The sequence below is a fragment of the Cherax quadricarinatus genome, chromosome 24 (assembly GCF_038502225.1).
Source record: "Cherax quadricarinatus isolate ZL_2023a chromosome 24, ASM3850222v1, whole genome shotgun sequence".
NCBI lineage: Eukaryota > Metazoa > Arthropoda > Malacostraca > Decapoda > Parastacidae > Cherax > Cherax quadricarinatus.
Window position 1 is genome coordinate 43,639,055 of NC_091315.1, and position 26,265 is coordinate 43,665,319.

The 26,265-nt window shown below is 38.2% G+C and overlaps 1 protein-coding gene across 4 annotated transcripts in view; it reads right to left on the reverse strand.

Moving 5' to 3' along the window:
- LOC128690980 (SAP30-binding protein) overlaps positions 1-24,587 on the reverse strand; it is a 71,298-nt gene extending 46,711 nt beyond the window's left edge. The window contains exons 1-3 of one of the 4 annotated variants that reach the window (XM_053779800.2): positions 24,463-24,587; positions 20,167-20,376; positions 15,763-15,825 (exon numbers count right to left, since the gene is read on the reverse strand). In XM_053779800.2, the coding sequence (XP_053635775.1) occupies positions 15,763-15,825; positions 20,167-20,376; positions 24,463-24,468 (279 nt within the window). In that variant the 5' untranslated portion in view covers positions 24,469-24,587. Of the gene's footprint in view, positions 1-15,762; positions 15,826-20,166; positions 20,377-23,685; positions 23,905-24,462 lie in introns of those variants that run through there. The other 3 variants (XM_053779798.1, XM_053779799.1, XM_070088471.1) reach the window with 3 other exon arrangements.
- Positions 24,588-26,265: the final 1,678 nt, after the last annotated feature.

Here is a 26,265-nt window from a genome sequence, read left to right on the forward strand (position 1 = left end):
TCATCTAAATATTATAATCAATATCCCTTTTGTATGCAATATTAAAATAATATTGTATGTAATAGAATGTCTTCATAAGAATCATAACTATTCAACTATGTACAGATACAGTGAGGGCAGAAATTATATAGTGATTTCAATAAACCAAAGTTTTTTAAGGTATCCCCTGTCTCTTATCCCAGTATACCTCATAATACATTTTTTTTATTAAATATTAGAAGCAAATAAAGTCCTTTCTTTTATGAACATAAGGTTTCTACAATGGGTTGGCTTCAAATTCCTTCATATATTTTATACATTGGGCACTTAAAAGTATTCTCATAGCAAAATATTTTTCACATAATTAATAGGTTTATTTTTTACAGTAGAATACACTCCATTGTATCCCACTGTCCTGTATTATTTAATTTTCAAACAGAAGAAATGACTCAAACTACTCAAGACTTAGAAGTTCGTTGCTGGAATAATGCTACCACCCACTGTCACTCTTCTCCTTAGCCCCATACACCTTCACTCTCCCCCCATGATCACACCCTCCCTTGCCTTCCAACCCTGCCTATTTTCATTTTCACGTTTTAATACTATCAAGACCTTGCAATTCTACTAAATCATGTCAGAAGTGCAGTGAATGTGTAATGTGTTGGCCTGTACTGGAAAGATTTACAACTCCTCTGAAAGAAATATGACCACTTAAATACGTACATAATACATTCTCCGTGAGCACCGCAACTTCCCAAAATTTCAAGTTTTTTAAAGTTATTTCATATTTTATATATACGTACTCTGATAATTATACTTATGTGTACCTGTACCTAATCAATCAATCAAGTTTATTCTCTATAAGGATTACAATGCGGGGTTTACAGATTTTGGTTATTGTGTGGTTTACATGTAATAAAATACTAATTACAGAGGGAGCCACTAGGTCACCTAGCATGGCTAGGCATTTCGGGCAAACTTAGATTAATTCTTAACTCTAAATTATTACAAATTATGAAGTAAGTTGACTAAATACTAAGTGACTAAATACTAGTTTGTGAGTTTAGCAATGTGAATGCTTTTGTTTTGGCACAATACATAGTTTCTATATTGAAGTATCACAGGCAAACTTATGACTAGTTAGGAATCATTATTTTAAGATTAAGATTTGTATTTCTGTGCTTATAGTCAAATGGGTGTGAGTGAGTGTAAGTGTGAACCACCAGGTGGTTTTTATGTAGTTAGTTGACGGGGTGTATCAGGGAAATAAGATGTTTTCTAATGGTAGTTTTGAAGGTGATGAATGTGTCTGCAGTTCTAGAGTTTTCAGGTAGGGTGTTCCAGATTTTAGGGCCTTTGACATACATTGAATTTTTTTTTTTTTTTTTTCAACAAGTCGGTCGTCTCCCACCGAGGCAGGGTGACCCAAAAAAAAAAAGAAAGAAAATCCCCAAAAAGAAAATACTTTCATCATCATACAACACTTTCACCACACACACACATTATCACTGCTTTTGCAGAGGTGCTCAGAATACAACAGTTTAGAAGCATATACTTATAAAGATACACAACATATCCCTCCAAACTGCCAATATCCCAAACCCCTCCTTTAAAGTGCAGGCATTGTACTTCCCATTTCCAGGACTCAAGTCCGACTATATGAAAATAACCGGTTTCCCTGAATTTTTTTTTTTTTTTTTTTCAACAAGTCGGTCGTCTCCCACCGAGGCAGGGTGACCCAAAAAAGAAAGAAAATCCCCAAAAAAGAAAATACTTTCATCATCATTCAACACTTTCACCACACTCACACATTATCACTGCTTTTGCAGAGGTGCTCAGAATATAACAGTTTAGAAGCATATACGTATAGAGATACACAACATATCCCTCCAAACTGCCAATATCCCAAACCCCTCCTTTAAAGTGCAGGCATTGTACTTCCCATTTCCAGGACTCAAGTCCGACTATATGAAAATAACCGGTTTCCCTGAATCCCTTCACTAAATATTACCCTGCTCACACTCCAACAGATCGTCAGGTCCCAAGTATCATTCGTCTCCATTCACTCCTATCTAACACGCTCGTGCACGCTTGCTGGAAGTCCAAGCCCCTCACCCACAAAACCTCCTTTACCCCCTCTTTCCAACCCTTTCGAGGACGACCCCTACCCCTCTTTCCTTCCCCTATAGATTTATATGCTTTCCATGTCATTCTACTTTGATCCATTCTCTCTAAATGACCAAACCACCTCAACAACCCCTCTTCTGCCCTCTGACTAATGCTTTTATTAACTCCACACCTTCTCCTAATTTCCACACTCCGAATTTTCTGCATAATATTTACACCACACATTGCCCTTAGACAGGACATCTCCACTGCCTCCAACCGTCTCCTCGCTGCTGCATTTACCACCCACTGAATTTTTGTAAAGGTTTAATCGGACACGGCGAATGTCGTAGAGATGTTTGTGTCTGGTGTTATGCCTATGGGTCCTGTCACAACTATCAAGAAAGCGTTTTAGGTCAAGGTTAATATTGGAATTTAAGGTCCTGTAGATGTAGATTGCACAGTAGTAAGTGTGGATGTTCTGAACAGGGAATAAGTTTAGATCTATGAAGAGTGGGGGGGGGGGGGGTTGCCATGCAGGTACACATTAAAATCACTAAGAGTGTCTAATTACACTTGAAGATGCCATATTAACAATAATGATAATAATAACACACAATAATAATCACTCTGAGGTGCATTAAATGTCGTATAAAACGTTAATACAGACACTTTGCTTAATCCATCTATGATATTTTTTCAAAATTATATAATAAACACGCTACGTAACATAAGCATGATAATATACCCACAGTAGAATAAATTAACATAAATATGAGATGTTTCTCCAGTCGGCTTGCCAGAGTAAACTAAAACCATATGCGTTCTGCTGGTTTGTTTACAAAACTCATGTCTGTCCATTCTCATGTACTCATTCTCTTTTTCTCTTGTTCATTCATTTACTCATCTCTCACCCTACATTAGGATTACAAATATTTTAAGGTTAGTAATGAGTGTATAGGTGGCCCTACACACTCATTACTAACCTTGGCACATTAAATGTCTTATTTTAGGTTAATATAGACATTTTCATTAATCCATCTCTGATATTTTCTTCAAAATTATATAAGAAACATGTTACATAGCATATAGCATATAAACATAAAATATAAACATGCTATGTTTATATACTATCGAGTGGTGAGTCGGGTGGAGGGTAAACATTACGTTTTCTCTGGTCAAGTGTTGGAGAAAACTGTGAATCTGGCATCTGGCTCAGTCACTGCTCTTAATACACATTTGTTTACAGTTCTCGGCATGAATTACCCATTACTTCTCCCTCTGTTTATGATGGTAGCTAAAGGTAATCGTTAGAAATAATTAAACTCAGTGAACATGGTATGTTGATGGTAATAATGTGGCTGTGTTCTGCAGTGTAGGTAGCCGGTAGGTGTAGCCCAGAGGGACTATATATGTGTACAGGTCCGCCATCACAAATCTGGCAATCAGTTATTCGGCACTAATTTTGGCTAGTATAATTTCAAATTTCCAGGGTCGCCACACCAACCTGCTGGTACTGTTTGGTGGCACTACTTGCTGCATAAGTCATTCCAATTTCTTTTTCTCCATTTATTGTTTTAACCTGCTTACTTTAGCCCTAGCCATGGTTCCAATGAATAAAAGAAATGCTTCTCATTATGTAAAGCACCTACACAGAACATTATCTATTAAAGATAAGGTGGCTGAAGCCACTGTCCATTGTCATGAACTCAGTCTCATGATGCAGGAGAATATGCTTTATTACGCTAATATCAACACTACAGCTTGTTTGCCTATCACAATTGACATAATAAACAATATAAATATGACATAATAAACAATATAAATAACATAAAACACGTTAAATACTCCAGAATAAATAATATTTGGCATAACACCGAGCAGTTCGATGGAGGTATGAAGAGGATACAGTGGACCCCGGTATTCGATGGCATCGGTATTCGATAAATCCGGTATTCGATGCATTTTAACGCAAAAATTTTGCCTCGGTATCCAATTGAAAACCCGGTATTAGATACGATTCATACGAGACGTGTCCACGTGTGACCTGAACTGCCCCTTGTGTGCCAGTGTTTACAAGCCAGCCAGTGTGCGCTCATCTAAGGATACATTCGGTACATTCCATATTATCCATATTATCACTGTTTTTGGTGCTTGTTTCTGCAAAATAAGTCACCATGGGCCCCAAGAAAGCTTCTAGTGCCAACCCTGTGGTAAAAAGGGTGTGAATTAGTATGGAAATTAAAAAAGATTTTGAAGGGTTTGGGGCTAACCCTGAGAAGCCTATGCCAGTTGTGGAATCCATTGTGCCTACTTCAAAAATTAAGGAAATGTGTGCACAGTGGGTTCAAGTGCAAACCTTTATGGATGAAAATCACCCTAACACAGCTATTGCAAGCCATGCTGGTGACTATTACAATGACAATGTTGTGGCCCATTTTAGACAAATCGTAAAGGAACGGGAGGTACAGAGCTCTATGGACAGATTTGTTGTGCGACAGAGGTCCAGTGACTCTCAAGCTGGTCCTAGTGGCATCAAAAGAAGAAGGGAAGTAACCCCGGAAAAGGACTTGCTACCTCAAGTCCTAATGGAAGGGGATTCCCCTTCTAAACACTAACACCATCCACACTCTCCCCTCCTCCCATCCCATCAATCATCACCAGATCTTCAATAAAGGTAAGTGTCATGTAACTGTGCATGTCTTCTTCAGTTTGTGTGTATTAAAATTAATATTTCATGTGGTAAAAAATTGTTTTTTTTTCATACTTTTGGGTTTCTTGCACGGATTAATTTGATTTCCATTATTTCTTATGGGGAAAATTGATTCGCTTTTCGATATTTTCGGCATTCGATGAGCCTGTGATACTCCAATACTGAAACTATGTATTGTGCCAAAACAAAAGCATTCACATTGCTAAACTCACAAACTAGTATTTAGTCACTTAGCCATAATACCAACTTACCTCATAATTTGTAATACTTTAAATTTAAGAATTAATCTAAGTCTGCCCGAAATGCCTAGCCATGCTAGGTGTTCTAGTGGCACCCTCTGTAATTAGTACTTTACTACATGTAAACCACACAATAACCAAATTCTGTAAACTCAGCATTGTAATCCTTATAGAGAATAAACTTTGAATACTAGTACCATTCTCCTATCCCTGTCTTGGGGGCTTGTATTAGAGAAAACGGAGTATAGCACAGGGCTAACTGTGATATACACTCGTACTGCACCATAACCCTGAAACAAAAAAGTTATTTTCTCTATACAGATTATCACACACAGCAGCATATGTGTAGAGAACCTAAGATAACCCAAAAAAGTCAACGTGGATTATTTTTAGTACCTGGCTTGGGTTAGCCATATATGATTTTTGGTATATATTCGATTCCCAGCCAGGGTAGAAACATTAGGCCTGTTTCTTTACACCTGTTGTCTATGTTTACCCATCAGTAAATGGGTACCTGGGTGTTAGCCGACTAGTGTGGGTGTTATCCTGGAACACTGACCTAATTTTCTTGAAATACTCAGCATAACAAGCAGCTTTCTATACAGTAGTATGTCATTGATGTCAGCTAGGCCTGTATACCTTGTACATGTACGTGTAGTAAATAAAGATATTATTATTATTATTATTATATTATTTTCTCAGTTGTTTGTTGGGTTATCTTACTCAAACTTGGGCAATGTATGATGGAAAGATACTTCTTCACATACACCAAAAATGAAAGAAATCAGACCATAAATAGCGGAATTAACTTCTCAGCCATTAGCGGCCGCTTAGCGGTATATTTTTGTATGTTTTTATGGTTATATTCTCATTTTTCGGTCTCATTCGATAGAATGAAAGATATATATTACAGAAATAGATATGATTTTGCTTTCATGAAGAAAAGTACCTTGAAATTGCGCTCACAGTAGCAAAAATGTTCCATTCTTTAGTGAATCTCAAGAGTAAACAAATGACGTCACCGTCCAATACCTGTCTGCCTGCCAGTCAAGAATGGGTTGACATTATTTATACAATTATTACAATAATGCAGCAGTCTGCATAACAGTAAATCTTTTTTTTTTTTTGTGAATAAAAATTCCAAATGGTAAGCAAGAGTAATATAAGAGGGGCCTGTAGCCGTGACTAATGAACAGAGAAAATATTATTTTAGTGCCAGGAATGTCTACATTGTTTATTCTGGACACTATTTTGAAATTGGCATCTGTTGAAATTTGTGTGAAATCGGCCAAATTGCCAATTTCTGACCACTTTATTGGGTAGTTGAAATAAGTGAATGGGCAGTTTCTTGTATTCAGTTGACAGACTAGAAGTACATAAGTTTATTCAGGTATACACAAATACAGTTACATAGACTATCATACATAGCAGCGTATGTATTGAGAACCTAGGATAACCCAGAAAAGTCAGACAAAGTGACTTATTTCCAGTACCTGGCTTGGGCTTGCCATAAATGATTTTTGGTAAATATTTTTTTCTTGGTTGTTTGTTGGGCTATCTCATTGAAACTTGGGCAATGTATGATGGAAAGATGCTTCTTAACGTACAACAAAAATAAAAAAGACGGACGATAAATAAGGGAGTTCACTTCTCAGCCATTAGCCGCCTCTTTGCAGTATATTTTCCTATGGTTTTTATGGTTGTATTCTCATTTTTTGGACTCATTTGATAGAATGGAAGATATATTACAGAAACAGACATGATTTTGATTGCTTTCATGACGAAAAGTATCTTGAAATTGAGCTCAAAGTAACGGAAATGTTCGATTTTTGCTGATGTTCAATAAACTTTGTGTAAGTCAAGTTGGTTAATTTTATTAAGTGTATTCTAACCTAACCACTCTGTAATCCGGCAAACTCAGTAATCCGGCACACTACAGGTCCCAATGATGCCGGATTTGTGATGGAGGAACTGTACCTACATCTATCGGCTACCTACACTGACTTCCCACAAATAAATACTACCCACCTCTCACCCTACATTAAGACTACAAATATTTTAAAGGTAAGTAATAAATGTACTAACTGCTGAAGAACTGCAACACTATAGTTATTCTCTATAAAATTAATTTTTTTGTTAATATTTTTGATTGTCTGAACTGGATTAATTGGATTTACATTATTTCTCATGGGAAATATTACTTTGGTTTTCGGCCATTTCGGATTTAGGCCAACTTTCTGGAATGGATTAATCATGAAAACCGGGGGTCTACTGTGTGAAATTGTGGCAACAGCCAATATAGTAATATGATAAGAAAACAGAACCTCCAGTTACAGAAGTAGATGACATTCACAAGGGTTAGGGAATCAAGAACCTTGTGAATGTTGAAAATTTGCAAATGTTTGGTGCACAAATATATTGTAGGGAAATATAATAATAGCATTTACTTAGCCTAACAAAACTGCTTCCTTAACTTATGAACCATGAACAATCATAAAACACATGAAAACATCGTAAAATACATACACATATTGTATATACATACATGTTATGGTTTAATAAATAATGAACAAATAAAACACTCACCACTCATAGGGTTAGGCAGACGAACTCTGATGACTTGTGATAATGACAATGATGATGGTGATGATAGTTAGCCATGCAGTTACTGATGACAAATGAATGGAGGTGATTATATGGAGTGCAACTGCATGGCATGATTAATCTAGTTTGTGGATTTTAACTCTTCACTACCAGTGTCACTGCCGATAATAGGCGGTGGATCATCGACATCACTAGAGTCAGAGTTAGCAACAGGAGTAGTGGCAGGCTTCCTTGTGAAGAACATTGTGATGGGCAACTGAGACCGTTTCCTCTTCATATCTATCAAAGCCCTCAACATCGATGGGTCTATGTCGTAAAAAAATTGTTTGAGCTGTGCTGTCATTCTCATCACTTGCCCTAGTTTTTCAAGGGTGGAGCTTGAGGCTGATTGGCCTCAGCAACACTCCTCTTCTTCATCCTCACTCTCTACCTGCACAATCTCCAACAACTCTTCATCAATTAGGCCCAGTGTATGTTCTTCAATCAGTTCTCTCACCTCACCCTCCTGCATGTCCTCAAACCCTTCACCACCAACTAGCCTTGCTAACTCCACAGTCTTCCTCACGGCTTTGTTAACTTCGTCCTGAGGACCAAATCCAACAAAATCACGGGAAGCATAAATATGATTGGGCGGCTGGGCATCTGCGAATGTTTGAAGCTCGCAAAAGTGGAACTCGCAAATGTGAAGGGCCACCTGTACTGAAAATGCATTTTATTGCTCTAGGGCACTTTAAATGCCTAGTATATAATGTGTGGGTGCGGTGGCCAGATGGGGTTATGATACCTACCACACTTCGATACCTATCTACCCTACTATTCACCTTGCACCCTATATTAAGACTACAAATACACCTACCATCTGACTTACGACCGAGTTCGGTTCCAAGAAACCGGTCGTAAGTCGAAATGGTCGTAAGTCGAACTTTACTACTGAATATCAACAAAACATTTTTGTAATGATTTTATTTTAGTGTTTTATTTTGGTATTTCATGTTTTACTTTACTTTTTATGTTGTTAGTACTGTATTTTATACTGTAAGGTTTAGGATAAACACTGTGTACAACACAAATAGTTGTTTATTTCCCAGAAATTTGGCATAAGAAACATGGTCGTAAGTCGAGTGGTCGTAAGTCGAGCAGGTCGTAAGTCGGATGGAAGGTGTATTTTAAGGTAAGTAATAAGTGTACGCTATATGCATTTTATCGCTCTAGGGCTCTTTAAATGTCGAAGTATATTAAGTGTGGGTGGGGTGGGGTGGCCTGGCTGGCTACCATACCTACCACACCTAACTTCTTACAATAAACACTACTCACTTCTCACCCTACATTAAGACTACAAATATTCTGAGGTAAGTAATGAGTGTACTGTGTGTGTATTTTACTTCTTATTGTTTTTCAATGGCTTGTTCTACTGCTAACTTAATATATGCTAGTGTAAACTTATTATTTGACATTTATAAGTGAAAACAAATGGCGCTCTGCTTTCTGGCAATGTCTGCTTTCCGGCAGTAGCCTGGAACCTAACCTGCCGTTTAAGTGGGGCCCTACTGTATATGAAAAAATGACATACATGTATAGGGTTTGCTACTAACCAGGGTAGGTCTTGGAACGTATTTCCCCCCTGTGGATACGGGGAGGACTACTGTAGCTGGAATTTTTTTTAAAACTCAACAGACAACTCCTGCCAAAGCAGGATGACCCAAACAAGAAAACACATATACCCTTATGGCCCAAATTCAATGCATATATAACTATTAACCCTTTGACTGTTTCGGCCATATACTATATACATCTTACGAGCCAGTGTTTCGGACGTATACATACTCAATAATTCTAGAAGCTTCAAATCAAGCAGGAGAAAGCTGGTAGGCCCACATGTGAGAGAATGGGTCTGTGTGGTCAGTATAAAAAAAAATCCTGCAGCACGCAGTGCATGAGAAAAAAAATGACTATGTTTTTGGATTAAAACACCAACTTTGAGGCGTATTTTCGTATAGTATTTATGGTTGTATTCTCGTTTCTTTGTCTCAGTTGATAGAATGGAAAACATATTACAGAAATAGAGATGATTTTCATTAGTTTCATAATGAAAACGACCTTGAAATTGAGCTCAAAGTAGTGGAAATGTTTGATTTTTACCAATGTTCAAGAGTAAGCAAATCACACCACACGTCCAATACACGTCAACTGGAGAGTGTAATATTCTTTCACTAGTGCACTGATATTATTTATACCATTTTACAATAATGCAGTAGTCTGCATAACAGTAAATCTTCTATTTTTGTGTGTGAATAAAAAATCAAAATAGAAAGCAAGAGTAATATAAGAGGGGCCTGGAGACGTGACTAATGAACAGAGGATAGGTTATTTTAGTGCCAAGAATGTCTGCATTGTTTATTCTGGACCCTATTTTGAAATTCGCATCTATTTTAATTTTCGTGAAATTGTCCAAATTGACAATTTCTGACCACTTTATTGGGTAGTTGAAATCAGTAAATGGGCAGTTTCTTGTACTCAACTGATAGAAAAAAAATGGAGTTCTAGAGAAATAGCTATGAGTTTGGTGGACTGGAGTAATGGAATTGGCTGAAAATAGGGCTCAAAATTGGCAAAATCGCCAATGCGTATATATCGCCGAGATCACTAACTTCGCGGGAGAGTAATTCCATAAGTTTTCAATCAAATTTCTTATTTTTGGTGTCATTAGCATCAAGAAAAGACTATCATTTCATAAGAAAAAATAATTTTTTTTCCAAAAATTTTGCAACATAGAATGACAGTTTCAGAAATGGGCTTGTGACAGTCAAAGGGTTAAGACTCCTGACATCTACTTACTAAAACTAATGCAAAACATACATTAGAACTGCTACTACTCTTCACACCTTACCAAGACTAATTCAAGCTATAAAAAATGTACTTACCACATAAAATTACTTATTTTTTTTTTCAACAAGTCGGCCGTCTCCCACCGAGGCAGGGTGACCCAAAAAAGAAAGAAAATCCCCAAAAAGAAAATACTTTCATCATCATTCAACACTTTCACCACACTCGCACATTATCACTGTTTTTGCAGAGGTGCTCAGAATACAACAGTCTAGAAGCATACACATATAAAGATACACAACATATCCCTCCAAACTGCCAATATCCCAAACCCCTCCTTTAAAGTGCAGGCATTGTACTTCCCATTTCCAGGACTCAAGTCCGACTATATGAAAATAACCGGTTTCCCTGAATCCCTGAATCCAACAGATCGTCAGGTCCCAAGTACCATTCGTCTCCATTCACTCCTATCTAACACGCTCACGCACGCTTGCTGGAAGTCCAAGCCCCTTACCCACAAAACCTCCTTTACCCCCTCTCTCCAACCCTTTCGAGGACGACCCCTACCCCGCCTTCCTTCCCCTGTAGATTTATATGCTTTCCATGTCATTCTACTTTGATCCATTCTCTCTAAATGACCAAACCACCTCAACAACCCCTCTTCTGCCCTCTGACTAATACTTTTATTAACTCCACACCTTCTCCTAATTTCCACACTCCGAATTTTCTGCATAATATTTACACCACACATTGCCCTTAAACAGGACATCTCCACTGCCTCCAACCGTCTCCTCGCTGCTGCATTTACCACCCAAGCTTCACACCCATATAAGAGTGTTGGTACTACTATACTTTCATACATTCCCTTCTTTGCCTCCATAGATAACGTTTTTTGACTCCACATATACCTCAACGCACCACTCACCTTTTTTCCCTCATCAATTCTATGATTAACCTCATCCTTCATAAATCCATCCGCCGACACGTCAACTCCCAAGTATCTGAAAACATTCACTTCTTCCATACTCCTCCTCCCCAATTTGATATCCAATTTTTCTTTATATACTTATATATATACTTATATATAATATTATTGCTACTTACCATGTTTACTCACCAAAACAAATTCAAAACATATGGGAGAACTACTAAATCTCATCACATTTACCAAGACTAATTCAAAACTCACAAAACTACCAAGATTTAACATCATACCTGCCTAAAATTTACTTGTATAATATAAAAACTCATTTCAAATATTAATAAATTAAAAATATAAAACTAATAAAATATTCCTACTACTATATGCCAAAACATTTAAGTCTGATCCTTAATGACAGATGTTGAGGCATAAATTCCAAAACACCATGGCATAAATAGAATGAACAAGCAAATCTTTATCAAAAATAAATGGAATACACTACTACCAATAAGTAGTAGTAATAAACCCTTGATATAATGCACTAATAGGGGACTGTCTGAGGATCAGTTAAATCAGAATGTTAAAAAATTAGCAAAATACTGAACTGAAACACTCTACTGTACACCTAATATGGTACTGTATTGTACTCTCAATTTACTTACATTACAATAAACACTGAAAATAGAGGAGTTATAAGTTCAATTTACCCAGTGGATTCTGCCCATAATTTTAAAAGTCCGTTACATCGAGAATTCACTGAATTATACCGGTAAATGAAACTGGAATGGAATTAACAGAGACGTACTTAGTTCACCAGTAATAGTACAGTAGAGGATTACATTAAATGAGGTACAGTATGCAATAAACATAACTAGTTGTTAAAGGGAGTTACAAACTAATATTTCATACATTAATACAATAATACTGTGAGGCACTGCATGTACAGTAGTAAGGTTCAGCTCAACAATTGAAATTTAAAAAACTAGTAAAAATAATTTTATTTCAAGACATATATACAGTACAACTGAATGAATAAATCTTTATTACTGATCACATTTATTATCAGTTCATCCCAACTACCTGCAAGGTCTCATATTTTATGGATAAAGACAAAATGCAATATAATACTATCCTTATACTTCATTTGTTTTTTATCCATTGTGTTGGTATCTGATACTACATCTTCTCATACTTTATGGTGATCAACTACATATATTGTAGTTCATAAATATTTTGTAAAATTAACAACAGATTTTAAGAGTACATATTTGTGTTTTCTTAATTACGTTATACACAGCACAGAATACTGTGATAATAAATCCACTATTGATAAGTAATAACTTAAGTCTAATATCAGTGCAAAAATGTTGTAAGAGTAATAAGAATACAGCAATATACAGCAGGACCCATACCTTTACTTTCACATAAAAGAGCACCATTATACTGTAAAATTCACTCAATATTTCTTTTCCTCCAGGTGTCTTAAACAACTACCCAGGGTAGCACCCCACTGCAGCTGCTTCTCACAAGACTAACTTGTAATAAAGAAAATATGCTCAACTCCCCAGAAAGAACTTATTTTTGATGCAGCTAGGCCACTACAATGTTTTATTTCCTAGCTGGTCTCTAAATGTAGAAACAATGAACTGCTCATGCTTCCCTGCTGAGGAAGGCACCTGCTGTCAATCCCTGATCATTGAATTTTCCATAACTCCAAACAAGTTTACCCTCACTCTAAAAATTAACTGTTGTATAGTGAATTTTAATTTTTATTTACACCTTTGATATACCTTTGAAGAGTTTTGAGTTTATCTATTCTCTGAGCCCAGCCATGGGCCAGGCTTGTCTGGTGCTTGCCTGGTCAACTAGGCTGTTGCTGCTGGAGGCCCACTCCCCCACATATCCATCACAGCCTGGTTGATCTGGCACCTGGTGAAAAGTCTGGGACCCCGGATGTTGATACAGTGTTCCCTAATTGTTCCCACCGCACCCTTGCTCCTCACTGGGTTTATTTTACACTTCCTCCCATATCTCTCACTCCAGTATGTTGTTATGGCAGTGTGCAGATTTGGGACCAAGCCCTCGAGTACCTTCCAGGTACATATTATCATGTACCTCTCTCTCCTCCGCTCCAATGAGTACATGTTCAAGACTTGCAGGCATTCCCAGTAGTTTAGGTGCCTTACTGGCTCAATGTGAGCCATAAACGATCTCTGTATTTGTTCCAGCTCAAATATTTCTCCTGCCTTGAACGGGGCCATCAGCACTGAACAATATTCTAAGTGAGGGAGCACTAGCGATTTGAAGAGTGTCACCATTGGCATTATTTCCTTTGTTTTGAAAGTTCTCAATACCCACCCCGTCATCTTCCTGGCTGTCATGATCTTTGTCTTGTTATGGTCTTGAAAAGAAAGGTCCGCTGACATAATTGTTCCTAGGTCTTTTACGTGTTCCTTACGTTCTATTTGGTGACCCTCTTGAGTTTTGTATATAGTGCTCCTTTTGAGTTCTTCATTCTTTCCATACCTAAGCAGCTGGAACTTATCACCATTGAACATCATGTTGTTCTCCACTGCCCACTGGAAAACCCTGTTTATGTCTTCCTGTACTTTTTCAGTGTCCTCTACCGTACTGACTTTCATGCTTATTTTAGTGTCATCTGCAAATGATGATACAAAAGTGTGCCGGGTGTTTTTGTCTATGTCTGCTATGAGGATGAGGAACAGCAGAGGTGCCAGGACAGTGCCTTGGGGCACTGAGCTTTTGACCTCACTGATTCTGGATCTTGCCCTGTTCACTACTACTTTTTGTGTTCTGCGAGTTAGGAAACCGAAAATCCATCTACCTACCTTCCCCGTAATGCCCATGGCCTTCATTTTGTGTGCTATCACTCCATGATCACATTTGTCAAATGCCTTTGCAAAATCTGTGTAAATCACTGGGAAGCACTAAACCTATATGGGTCATACTGTGCCTAAGGAATGGGAGGCAATCAGGTTTGACCCAAAGATGGGAGAATAAGTCTAGCCCCCTGAATCAAGAGCCCCTTACTGGGATTAAGGCACCCCCTCCTCAAGGAATATATTAACTCACAAACTTATTTTAATATGCTGGATGCAGCAGCAAGATAAAAATCTTGGTCTCTCTATATCCACCCAATTCTTTGTCGACTTTGTTTTTAAACAATTGTTATTATTTTTATTAGTACATACCATAATTATCCTTGACAAATTTTTGTTAATTTTTTTTAACACGTCGGCCGTTTCCCACCGAAGCAGGGTGACCCAAAAAGAAAGAAAAAAAAATTTCATCATTCAACACTTTCACCATCACTCATACATAATCTAAGTCTTTGCAGAGGTGCTCAGATATGACAGCTTAGACGTCCCTCCAAATTGCCAGTATCCCAAATCCCTCCTTTAAAGTGCAGGCATTGTACTTCCCATTTCCAGGACTCAAGTCCAGCTAACCGGTTTCCCTGACTCCCTTCACAAAATATTACTCCGTTCACACTCAACAGCTCATCAGGTCCCAAAAATCATTTGTCTCCATTCACTCCTATCTGACACGCTCATGCACGCTTGCTGGAAGCCTAAGCCCCTTCCCCACAAAACCTCCTTTACCCTCTCCCTCCAACCTTTTCGGGGATGACCCCTACCCTGCCTTCCTTCCCCTACAGATTTATATGCTCTGCAAGTCATTCTACTTTGTTCCATTCTCTCTAAATGACCAAACCACTTCAACAGCCCCTCTTCAGCCCTCTGGCTAATACTTTTAGTAACTCCACACCTCCGCCTAATTTCCACACTCTGAATTCTCTGCATAATATTTACACCACACACTGCCCTTAGACACAACATCTCCACCGCCTCCAGCTGCCTCCTTGCTGCAGCACTTACAACCCATGCTTCACAACCACATAAGTGTGTTGGTACCCTTATACTCTCATAAATTCCCTTCCTTGCCTCCATGGATAACACTCTTTGTCTTCACAGATACCTCAATGCACCACCCACCCTTTTTCCTTCATCAAAATAATAATTATTATTATTAATAAGTGGATGAAGTGTTGATATAATTGGCCTGCTTCTACTGTATGTGTATGAAAGAAAGGTCCTAAAGTGTTGCAAGCGTGTGTAGTTTTTGTATATAAAAGTTAAGGGGACAAGAAAGAAAGAATTAAAAGGAATTAAGTCTTCTGAATATGCAGTACCAAATAAAGTACATGGCAGAACTCTGTAAGAAGTGATTGGAAAAGCAAAAAAACTGGATACATGGATGGGTAGTTGCATTAAAGGCATACACAGCAATACACAGATAAGGGAAAGGAACTGTACGTTACAGTCGTGGATTTGCACGTGTGCAGTTAAACTTACTTTATGCGGTGGCAACCGTGCTGCTCTCACACGGTTTCTTCGCTGCAACTGTCCAATCTCCACCTAAGGCAGTGAATGAATGACTCATTACTTGAATCACCATGTTAGGAGTGGATTATATCAGCTCTTGCTTGCAATTTATGCAACTAGCAAGCTGACACATGAGACTGTGATATCCTTTTCCTTTACCTGAATTGTGGACTGGACAAAGCTTGGTAGGCAATATTATATACAGTACTGTTACATGAACACTTTTATTCACAATATTGTATTTGCAGTTACAACTTTCATTACTGGATTTGAAGAGTATAAACATGCTATAACTACAGTGGAAACCTGGTTTTCGGCCGGTGTGGAAATCAGCCAATTCGGAAATCAAGCACTTTTTTGGCAAAATTTCCCCCTGGATTTCATGCATCCGCTCAGAAATCGTTGGTACCAGTCGCGTTCACCTGGGCCATGACTCACTCTTGGGCACATTAAATGTCTTATTTTAGGTTAATATAGACATTTTCAATAATCCATCATTGATATTTTCTTCAAAATCATAGAAGAAACACATTACATAGCATATAAACATGCCTTTGGTACTCGTTCACTAGTGTCCCTCTAGTCTTAACACCATAGTTATAATACTAATACATAATAATAATAATCACTCTTGGGCACATTAAATGTCTTATTTTAGGTTAATATAGACATTTTCATTTATCCATCTATGATGTTTTCTTCAAAATTATATAACAAACATTTTACATGGAATACAGCATAAAAACATAGCATATAAACATGCAATGTTTATGTGCTATTGAGTGGCGAGTCGGGTGGAGGGTAAACATTACGTTTTCTCTGGTTGAGCAGTAGAGAAAACTGAATCTGGCATCTGGCTCAGTCACTGCCCTTAATACACGTTTGTTTATAATTCACGGCATGAATTATTCTTTACTTCTCCCTTTGTTTATGATGGGTCGAGAGACCCTCCCCTAAACTTGTTCTCAGGGTAAAAAAAAAAATAATAAAAAAAAAAAAAAAATAATAAAAAAAATATCATATGAAATGATAGAGAATCTTTTTCTGATCATAATGACACCAAAAGTATGAAATTTGATTGAAAACTTACGGAATTATGCTCTTGCAAAGTTAGCGGTCTCGACGATGTTTACGCATCGGCGATTTTGCCCACTTTGAGCCCCATTTTCAGCCAATTCCAATTTACCAGTCGACAAAAATCGTAACTATTTCGCTAGAACTCCACTTTTTCTATCGAATGAGTACAAGAAACCACCCATTTACTGATTTCAACTATCCAATAAAGTGGTCAGAAATTGGCAATTTTGCCAATTTCACACAAATTTCAAAAGATGCCAATTTCCAAATAGGTCCCAGAATAAACAAGACAGACATTCCTGGTACAAAAATAAAATTTTCTCTGTTCATTAGTTACGTCCCCAGGCCCCTCTTACATTTCTTTTGCTTTCCACATTTTTTTTTTTTTTGTGAAAATAAAAATTCAAATAGAATTTTTACTGTTACGCAGACTACTGCAATATTGTCATAACTGTATAAATAATGTAAAAGTAGGTCTAAGACAGGGATGTGTAATGTCACCATGGCTGTTTAATATATTTATAGATGGGGTTGTAAAAGAAGTAAATGCTAGGGTGTTCAGGAGAGGGGTGGGATTAAATTATGGGGAATCAAATACAAAATGGGAATTAACACAGCTACTTTTTGCTGATGATACTGTGCTTATGGGAGATTCTAAAGAAAAATTGCAAAGGTTAGTGGACGAGTTTGGGAGTGTGTGTAAAGGTAGAAAGTTGAAAGTGAACATAGAAAAGAGTAAGGTGATGAGGGTATCAAGTGATTTAGATAAAGAAAAATTAGATATCAAATTGGGGAGGTGGAGTATGGAAGAAGTGAATGTTTTCAGATATTTGGGAGTTGACGTGTCGGCAGATAGATTTATGAAGGATGAGGTTAATCATAGAACTGACCAGGGAAAAAAGGCGAGTGGTGCGTTGAGGTATGTGGAGACAAAAAAGTTATCTATTGAGGCAAAGAAGGGAATGTGTGAAAGTATAGTAGTACCAACACTCTTATTGGGTGTGAAGCTTGGGTTGTCAATGGTGCAGCGAGGAGGCAGTTGGAGGCAGTGGAGATGTCCTGTCTAAGGGCAATGTGTGGTGTAAATATTATGCAGAAAATTCGGAGTGTGGAAATTAGGAGGTGTGGAGTTAATAAAAGTATTAGTCAGAGGGCAGAAGAGGGGTTGTTGAGGTGGTTTGGTCATTTAGAGAGAATAGACCAAGGTAGAATGACATGGAGAGTGTATAAATCTGTAGGGGAAGGAAGGAGGGGTAGGGGTCGTCCTCGAAAAGGTTGGAAGGAAGGGGTAAAGGAGGTTTTGTGGGCGAGGGGCTTGGACTTCCAGTAAGCGTGCGTGAGCGTGTTCGATAGGAGTGAATGGAGACGAATGGTATTTGGGACCTGACGAGCTGCTGGAGTGTGAGCAGGATAATATTTAGTGAAGCGATTCAGGGAAGCCGGTTATTTTTAAATAGCTGGACTTGAGTCCTGGAAATGGGAAGTACAATGCCTGCACTTTAAAGGAGGGGTTCGGGATATTGGCAGTTTGGAGGGATATGTTGTGTATCTTTATACGTATATGCTTCTAAACTGTTGTATTCTGGGCACCTCTGCAAAAACAGTGATTATGTGTGAGTGAGGTGAAAGTGTTGAATGATGAAAGTATTTTCTTTTTGGGGATTTTCTTTCTTTTTGGGTCACCCTGCCTCGGAGTGCTAAAGAGGGCTATGCACTCGAGGTTGAGAACCTGAACTTACTGCTTGTGTCAGCAACCAGCAATTCTTACATCAGTTGGTTATGTGACAAAAGCTTTGAATCCAGCCGGCAGCATAACTAGCGGCCGGTCTTTTAACTAGTGATTCCATCCTCTTTCATTATTAACTAGTTTTCTACTTTTCCTATTTTTATACATACATATATATATTAATACTAATATTTATAATAAAAATAGAGAACAATATCCTAGTATCATGATACATGTGGCATCAGATAATTCAATGTCGGAAATCTTCACTTTAGCTACTAATGAAGAAGTCCAATATATAATATTAAGTGAAACCTCGTAACTGGAATATTTCTCAAATATAAAATGTCGTGCATGGGCATAATTCGCAACACCCCCATGTTCAAACATATAGATTATCATGAAATTAATATTATCTAAGGATAGGAAGTTAATGTAACTACAGGTGCTCAGGCTCTCACAGGCCAGCTACACCCATATAAATCAGGGCCTGCTTTTAAAAATCCCTCTCACCATGTCAGCTTACATGCAGTATCACCATCAGTACAGTATTAGATGACACTCATCCTGTACTTGATAAAAATGCACTTGCAACCCAGACTATTCAACACATCTGGTATTAGGTGAGTTTGGAATTAAGTATAGTGAACCCTTAATTTAACATATTAACAGGGGGAAGAGGTGTCTATTAATGCTGATTGTCCATTAAATCTAAGCTATGAGGATATTTTCCAAGAATGCAACAGTTTACCTGGAGTTTACCTGGAGAGAGTTCTGGGGGTCAACACCCCCGTGGCCTGGTCTGCGACCAGAAAATTTTTTTAATTTATTGGACTAAGTCCTTAAATTCGAAAATATATTTACACAGCAGACTGCAACAATAACAGATAATTCATGATTTAAGGGACTTTGTCCAATGCTGCTAAACATTGTCTGGCCACAGATTTTATCTACTACATCTGGGTCCATTAAATCGAGATTTTAACTGTACATATACCTATACAGGTGCTCCTCACTTAACAACCTACCTGTTTAACAACCACTCGAACTTATGACTGGTTCTTTGACCAGTGTACTGTATGTGTAATTTACTTTTTTTTTATTGTTTTTAATGCCCAATTCTATTTTTATTATACTAAATATGTTATAAACGGTGCAAAGGTGATATTAAAACAATATCTAAAGATGGTTGACACAAACCCCCCACCAGTACAGTATGCTTGAAATATCAGTAAGGGGCAGCTCCTCGCTTAATGACCAATTTGTTTACCTATCTACTCTTAGGAACAGAACTTGGTCATTAAGCGAGGAGTACCTGTACAATGTTGGTCCAGTGTACAGAGATATACCCCCATGATAGTTAAAAATTAGTTCCTACAATGGTCATCAGGGGGCTACACTGTCCAATGTCAATACAATGAAGTTTCATTTTATTACATACTGTGAAACATACTATTTTGTTTCATTGCAAAGAGGCATTCTCAAGAAATCATCCGGAAACAAAGAGGCAGAAAAATTAAAACAATATGTTATAACTACTGGAAACACCTAATAAAATAAATAATGGAAACCTTCTTTCGTGGAGTGTTTGTGCCTGAACCGCCTGACTCTGCACTGAAATTTTCTCGACGGCTACCTTCATCGCGCAGTTCTGATATTCTGGATAACCCCATGGGAGAGGACCTGCGAGATGTGTCATCACTCAGATGATCATCGTCTTCACCCTCCGAGTCTGTGTAGTTTGCAGTAAGCTGCCCAAGAGACATACTGACTGATGTGTCCTGTAAATTTAAAATGAATTCAATGAAATATTTTTTATCAGATACAGCGGAACCCCGGTTTTTGTCTTTAATCCGTTCCAGAAAATCAGCCGAAAACCTATTTGTACGAAAACTGAAGTAATATTTCCCATGAGAAATAATGTAAATCCAATTAATCTGTTCCAGACACCCAAAAATATTAACAAAAAATAAATTTTATAGAGAATAACTATAGTTTTACATACAGAAAACAATGAGAAATAAATATAGAGCACTAATGAAATGGATAAATGAACATTTAACATTACTTTTACCTTTATTGAAGACTCTTGTTGGTGTAAGGAAGACGGCGAGGAGGGGAGAGGGACGAGAGGTTATTGTTTGGAAGGGGAATCCCCCTCCATAAGGACTTCTAGTATCAATGCCCTATCTGGGGTTACTTTCCTTCTTTGTCAATTTACTATTTGCAAGGACATATTTATTTATTTATTTTATGTCTTTGCAAACAGTACACTGAGATTTTGTATTTACAATAGTGGGTTGCAATGCAAAGATAGCCTCTATTATGCCTAGGCATTATGGGCCAACTTAACATTATTGGCTTAGTCTACTTAACACTAAGGAGTATATCATAGTTGTACAATAGGATAGTAATTATTTCATAGTTGTACAGTAGAATATTAATTATAAATTAATCAAAATTTGTATAATACAAAGATATATTTATATTTGAAAATGCTTTTTGTGAAAACAATGATTCAATTATATTCCTGTCCTGAAGGAGGGGTGTTAATGTTGCAGTTTAAAAACTGTAGTGTAAAGCACCCTTCTGGCAAGACAGTGATGGAGTGAATGATGGTGAAAGTTTTTCTTTTTCGGGCCACCCTGCCTTGGTGGGAATCGGCCAGTGTGATAAAAAAAAATAAAAATAGATAAAAGGTTCAAAGTGATTGTTTCAGTTATGATGTGGAAGTACATAGGTGAGTATTTAGCATTTAGTCTAGGGTGATTAAGTGATAAACTGGCACTAGGACCAGCTTGAGTCATTGGACCCCTGTCGCACAAAAAATCTGTCCAGAGAGGCCTGTTTCTGGCGTCACTCTAAGATTTGCCTAAAATGGGACACAACATTGTCATTGAACATGTTGCTGACACATCTTGCAACAGCTGTGTTAGGGTGATATTTCTCCACAAAACTTTGCACCTCACTCCACTTTGCACAAATATCCTTAATTGCTGAAGAAGGCACATTCTCCCCTCTCTCTTCCTCCTCCTCTGAAGCGATTTCCTCAGCTAAGGTCTGTTGCTGTTCCAGATGAAGGTCTTACAGCTCTTAGTGGTTAGCTCTTCCCTGTGGTCGTCCACCAACTCTTCCATGTCCTAGTCACTCACCTCCAACCACACAGACTTCCCCAGGATTATTACAAAATGTTTCGGATGAACATGCGGAGCAATGCTCACTGAACGAATAACAAAGGCAGACTGCGTCACGAATGTATGAGTGGCCGCATCCCGTGGGCAGGAGGATGCATCTGGTACGGACAATTTCCGAGCAGATGTACGAAAACAAGGGGAAAATTTCGCCGAAAAATGTGGCTGAAAACTGAATTGTACGATAACTGGACAGGACGAAAACCAAGGTTCCACTGTACTATATATCACTATTTTATATATATGACACAGCAACATATATAAAGAACATAAACAAACTGCTTTTATATAATTATGTACCAGTAAAGGCTTACTATGTATAAAACAGCACAATTTTTCCAACTGTCAGTTACTGAATTTTCTTGTCTCTTCCAATACAACACTTTACTTACTCTTAACTTTCCCATTTTAATCATTGTTTTTGATACCTCAATGCTTGTCGGGCTTACTAATACCCATCTTCCCAGAAGTTTACTCCCAGAACTTTACTCCCAAGTGATTTGTTTATATATGTATGTATATATGTATGTATGTATGTATGTATATATGTATGTGTATATATAGTATATACATGTATAGTATATACACGTACATGTATATTGGCAGTTTGGAGGGATATGTTGTGTATCTTTATACGTATATGCTTCTAAACTGTTGTATTCTGGGCACCTCTGCAAAAGCAGTGATAATGTGTGAGTGTGGTGAAAGTGTTGAATGATGATGAAAGTATTTTCTTTTTGGGGATTTTCTTTCTTTTTTGGGTCACCCTGCCTCGGTGGGAGACGACCGACTTGTTGAAAAAAAACAAAAAAAAAAAACATGTATAGTCTCCTGTGCACGAGTTTCTCGAAGATTTTGGGTAGCAATGGTAAGTTTGATATTGGCCTATAGTTGTTTAATCTAGAGGGTCACCATCTTTATGTATGGGTGTCTTGCTGTCTTGAGTAGTTTCGGGAAGGTGCTAGTTTCTAGTGACTTGTTAAAAAGTAATGAAATAGCATGCGAAAGGACATGGGCCACTCGCTTGTACAATAATGGTGGGACATGAGACAGATTCCCCGAGTTATTTTTAAGTGACTTTATGATCTTGGTGATTTCGGTGGGCTCAGTTGGTATAAGATAGAAGGAATTTGGGAAATTCCCATCTAGGTAATCCCCGGCATGGGTGTTGGTACATGGGATTTTACTGGCAAGATTAGATCCTATGGTTGAGAAGAAGTCGTTTATCTTGTTAGCTGTATCAGTGGGATGCAGTGGTGTTTCATTAGGTTTAGGTATACAAGGTATACAGGCCTAGTTGACATTAATGACATTCTACCATATAAAAAGCCGCTTGTTATGCAGAACATTTCAGGCAAATTAGGTCAGTTTCCTCCAGGATGCGACCCACACCAGTCAACTAACAGCAAAGTACCCATTTTATACTGGGCGAACATGGACAGCAGGTGTCTTATAGAAACACGTCTTAATGTTTTCCAGCCATACCAGAGATTCGAACTCCGGACTTCAGTGTGTGAGCTGAGTGTGCTAGCTATCGAGCTGTAATTCAGTCTGACCTACATGCTCTCTTGGACCCAGGTCCAGAATGAATCTCACCATTTTGTTCTGGGTGATTTGTAGCCTAGCTTTCAGTTTTCTTTTTGGTAAGGCAGAGTACCATGAAGAGCAAGAGTAGTCTATAATACAATGTACAAGAGATAGACATAGGGTCCTGCGAGCCTCAGTTGGTAGACACTGCACCTGTCTGTAGAGAAACTTTAATCTGGCATTTGCTTTCTTTACAACATTGTTTCTTATTAGTACTCCGGACATGCTTGGGTCAAAGGGGATTCCCAGATATTTCACTAAATTTACTATAATAATAGGTTCTCCATTACACTAAACATTAAAATTATTTACCCTTTTCAATTTTTGTTTCGTGCCAAAGAGTATGGCTTCCATTTTCCCGAGGTGTAGCGATAGTTTGTTGTCCACCAACCATTTGCTACAGAAGTCTAGTTCTAATGATAGTATATTAGCAATATCTTGTGGGTCTTTACCTGATACTAACAGAGCACTGTCAACTGCGTACAGTAGAAGCTTGCATTTGACACTGATAGGCATGTCATTCACATAGCACAGGAATAGCAAAGGGTCCAGGATACTACCTTGAAGAACCCCACATGTACATGTACAAGGTATACAGGCCTAGCCGACATCAATGATATGCTACTATATAAAGCTGCTTGTTATGCAAAGCATTCTGGGCAAATTAGGTCAATTTTGTCCCAAGATGTGACCCACACCAGTCCACTAACATCCAGGCACCCATTTTATTGATGGGTGAACAGGGACAGCAGGTATAAGGAAAAACACCCAATATTTCCACCCTTGCCAAAGCTCTTGCTCTGCCTACCAGGCAGAGCAAGAGCAATGGTGATAATAGGCCACAGTAGGCCTATGATCATAAACAATTTCTAGAATAACTATTTTTCCTGTACAATAGTAGCTGGTAACTATGTATATAACTTGTAGCAATAACTTGAGCACCCTGGAGGATAATTATTATAACACTGGAAGATCGTTAAACCAGCAGGGGTCATACAGCGCCTCGAGAGGGGGGGGGGGAGTGCGAGTCAATCAAACTCTATGCACAGGGGAGACTGGGTCCAGTTACTTGGAACAAGAGCCCCTCACCGGCATCCTGGGGACCTTCTGATCACTGAATATTTTATAAATGCAGCGACTCTAAATAAGGACTCAAAATCCAGAGTGAAGCACAGAGCCGAGGCCATGAACACAACTCCTCCTTCAACACACTAATATTCCAGCTCAACACACTCGCCCTCAACACACAATAAACACATTTCAAAATTCACCAACAACTAAAGAAAGTCTTAAAAAAAAAAAAAAGGTTATAAACAATGGTTAAAGAAACCTTGAGGATGTTTGTTGTTGTTTGAGCAGCGATGTTGACGACCCACCACCACCAGTCCTCCACCACCACCACCCCCACCACCAGTCCTCCAGTCCTCCACCACCACCACCCCCACCACCAGTCCTCCACCACCACCCCCACAACCACCAGTCCTCCACCACCACCCCCACAACCACCAGTCCTCCACCACCACCCCCACAACCACCAGTCCTCCACCACCACCCCCACAACCACCAGTCCTCCACCACCACCACCAGTCCTCCACCACCTCCAGCCTCACAGTCAACATTATACTGTATATTTAATAACTGCAGTAATAATAGTAATAATAATACAGCACTTTTAACAACAACAACAACAACAATAATAATAATAATAATAATAATAATAATAATAATAATAATAATAATAATAATAATAATAATAATAATAATAATAATAATAATAATAATCATAACAGTAATTAAATGAAAATACATATTTCCTAACAAAGTTTACAATGTGTGTATGCAAAAACTCAATGCATATAAAAGGCCCAAAAATAAATAAATAACAAAAAGGCACAATACCGTGACTGGAACGATACACAAATAACCCGCACATAAAAGAGAGAAGCTTACGACGACGTTCCGGTCCGACTTGGACCATTGACAAAGTCACACTAACACGATACGATACGATAGGACTCACAGGTAAGGACCCACGAGGGGCGAGGGGCAAGTGGGGACAGTGCGAAGAATAGACGGTGAGAGGAATGTCATGAGTCGAAGAGAGAAGAGTCAGGACTAGACCCAACTGCTAAGCCTGGATAAACAATAACGAAGACGACGTAAAAGACAACAGGGACTCTGCTGGTGCAACTTACTGGAAGCATATCAACTTGCAATGACTGGATATGGTTCAGGGACACGTTGCTGCAAAGGCGACGCAAACGCACACCGCAAGCACTTCAGCCCTAAAAAAGGCACAAAGACACAGCTCTACGGCAATGGCACTCTTAAGTTATTTGAATTTTTAAGCAAAAATCAGATAATTTATTTGTATTGTGGTGGAGGTGCCGGATCATACAACACTAACAGAGGTGGAGCAGGACGGCTATGTATAGGCAGGAAGAGGTGGAGGTAGTAGTAGTAGTAGTAGTACAAGAATTGTATATAATACCGACAAGATGAAATTAAGACACATGCACAACACCCGGGCATATTCATCGTAGACGTTTCGCCAGCCAGCCAGCCACTGGATGGCGAAACGTCCACAACAAAGACAACCAGACGCCGCACATGTGTCTTAATTTCATCAGTAGTTGTAGTAGTAGTAGAAGAAGAAGAGGTAGTAGTAGTGGAATTCATTACCTGTGAATATAAAAGAAACACTGTTTATCAATTCAAGTCTCTTCTTAAAAACCACTTACTCAACCACAACTAAATAAATATTGAATAACTCTATCTCATAAATGTATAACCTGTGACCCTATCAAACTTTGTTTTTTTTTAATTACATTACCTAATAGAGTACTCCATTCTCTTGAATGTTCAGTAACTTATAAAATGACCATATGACCT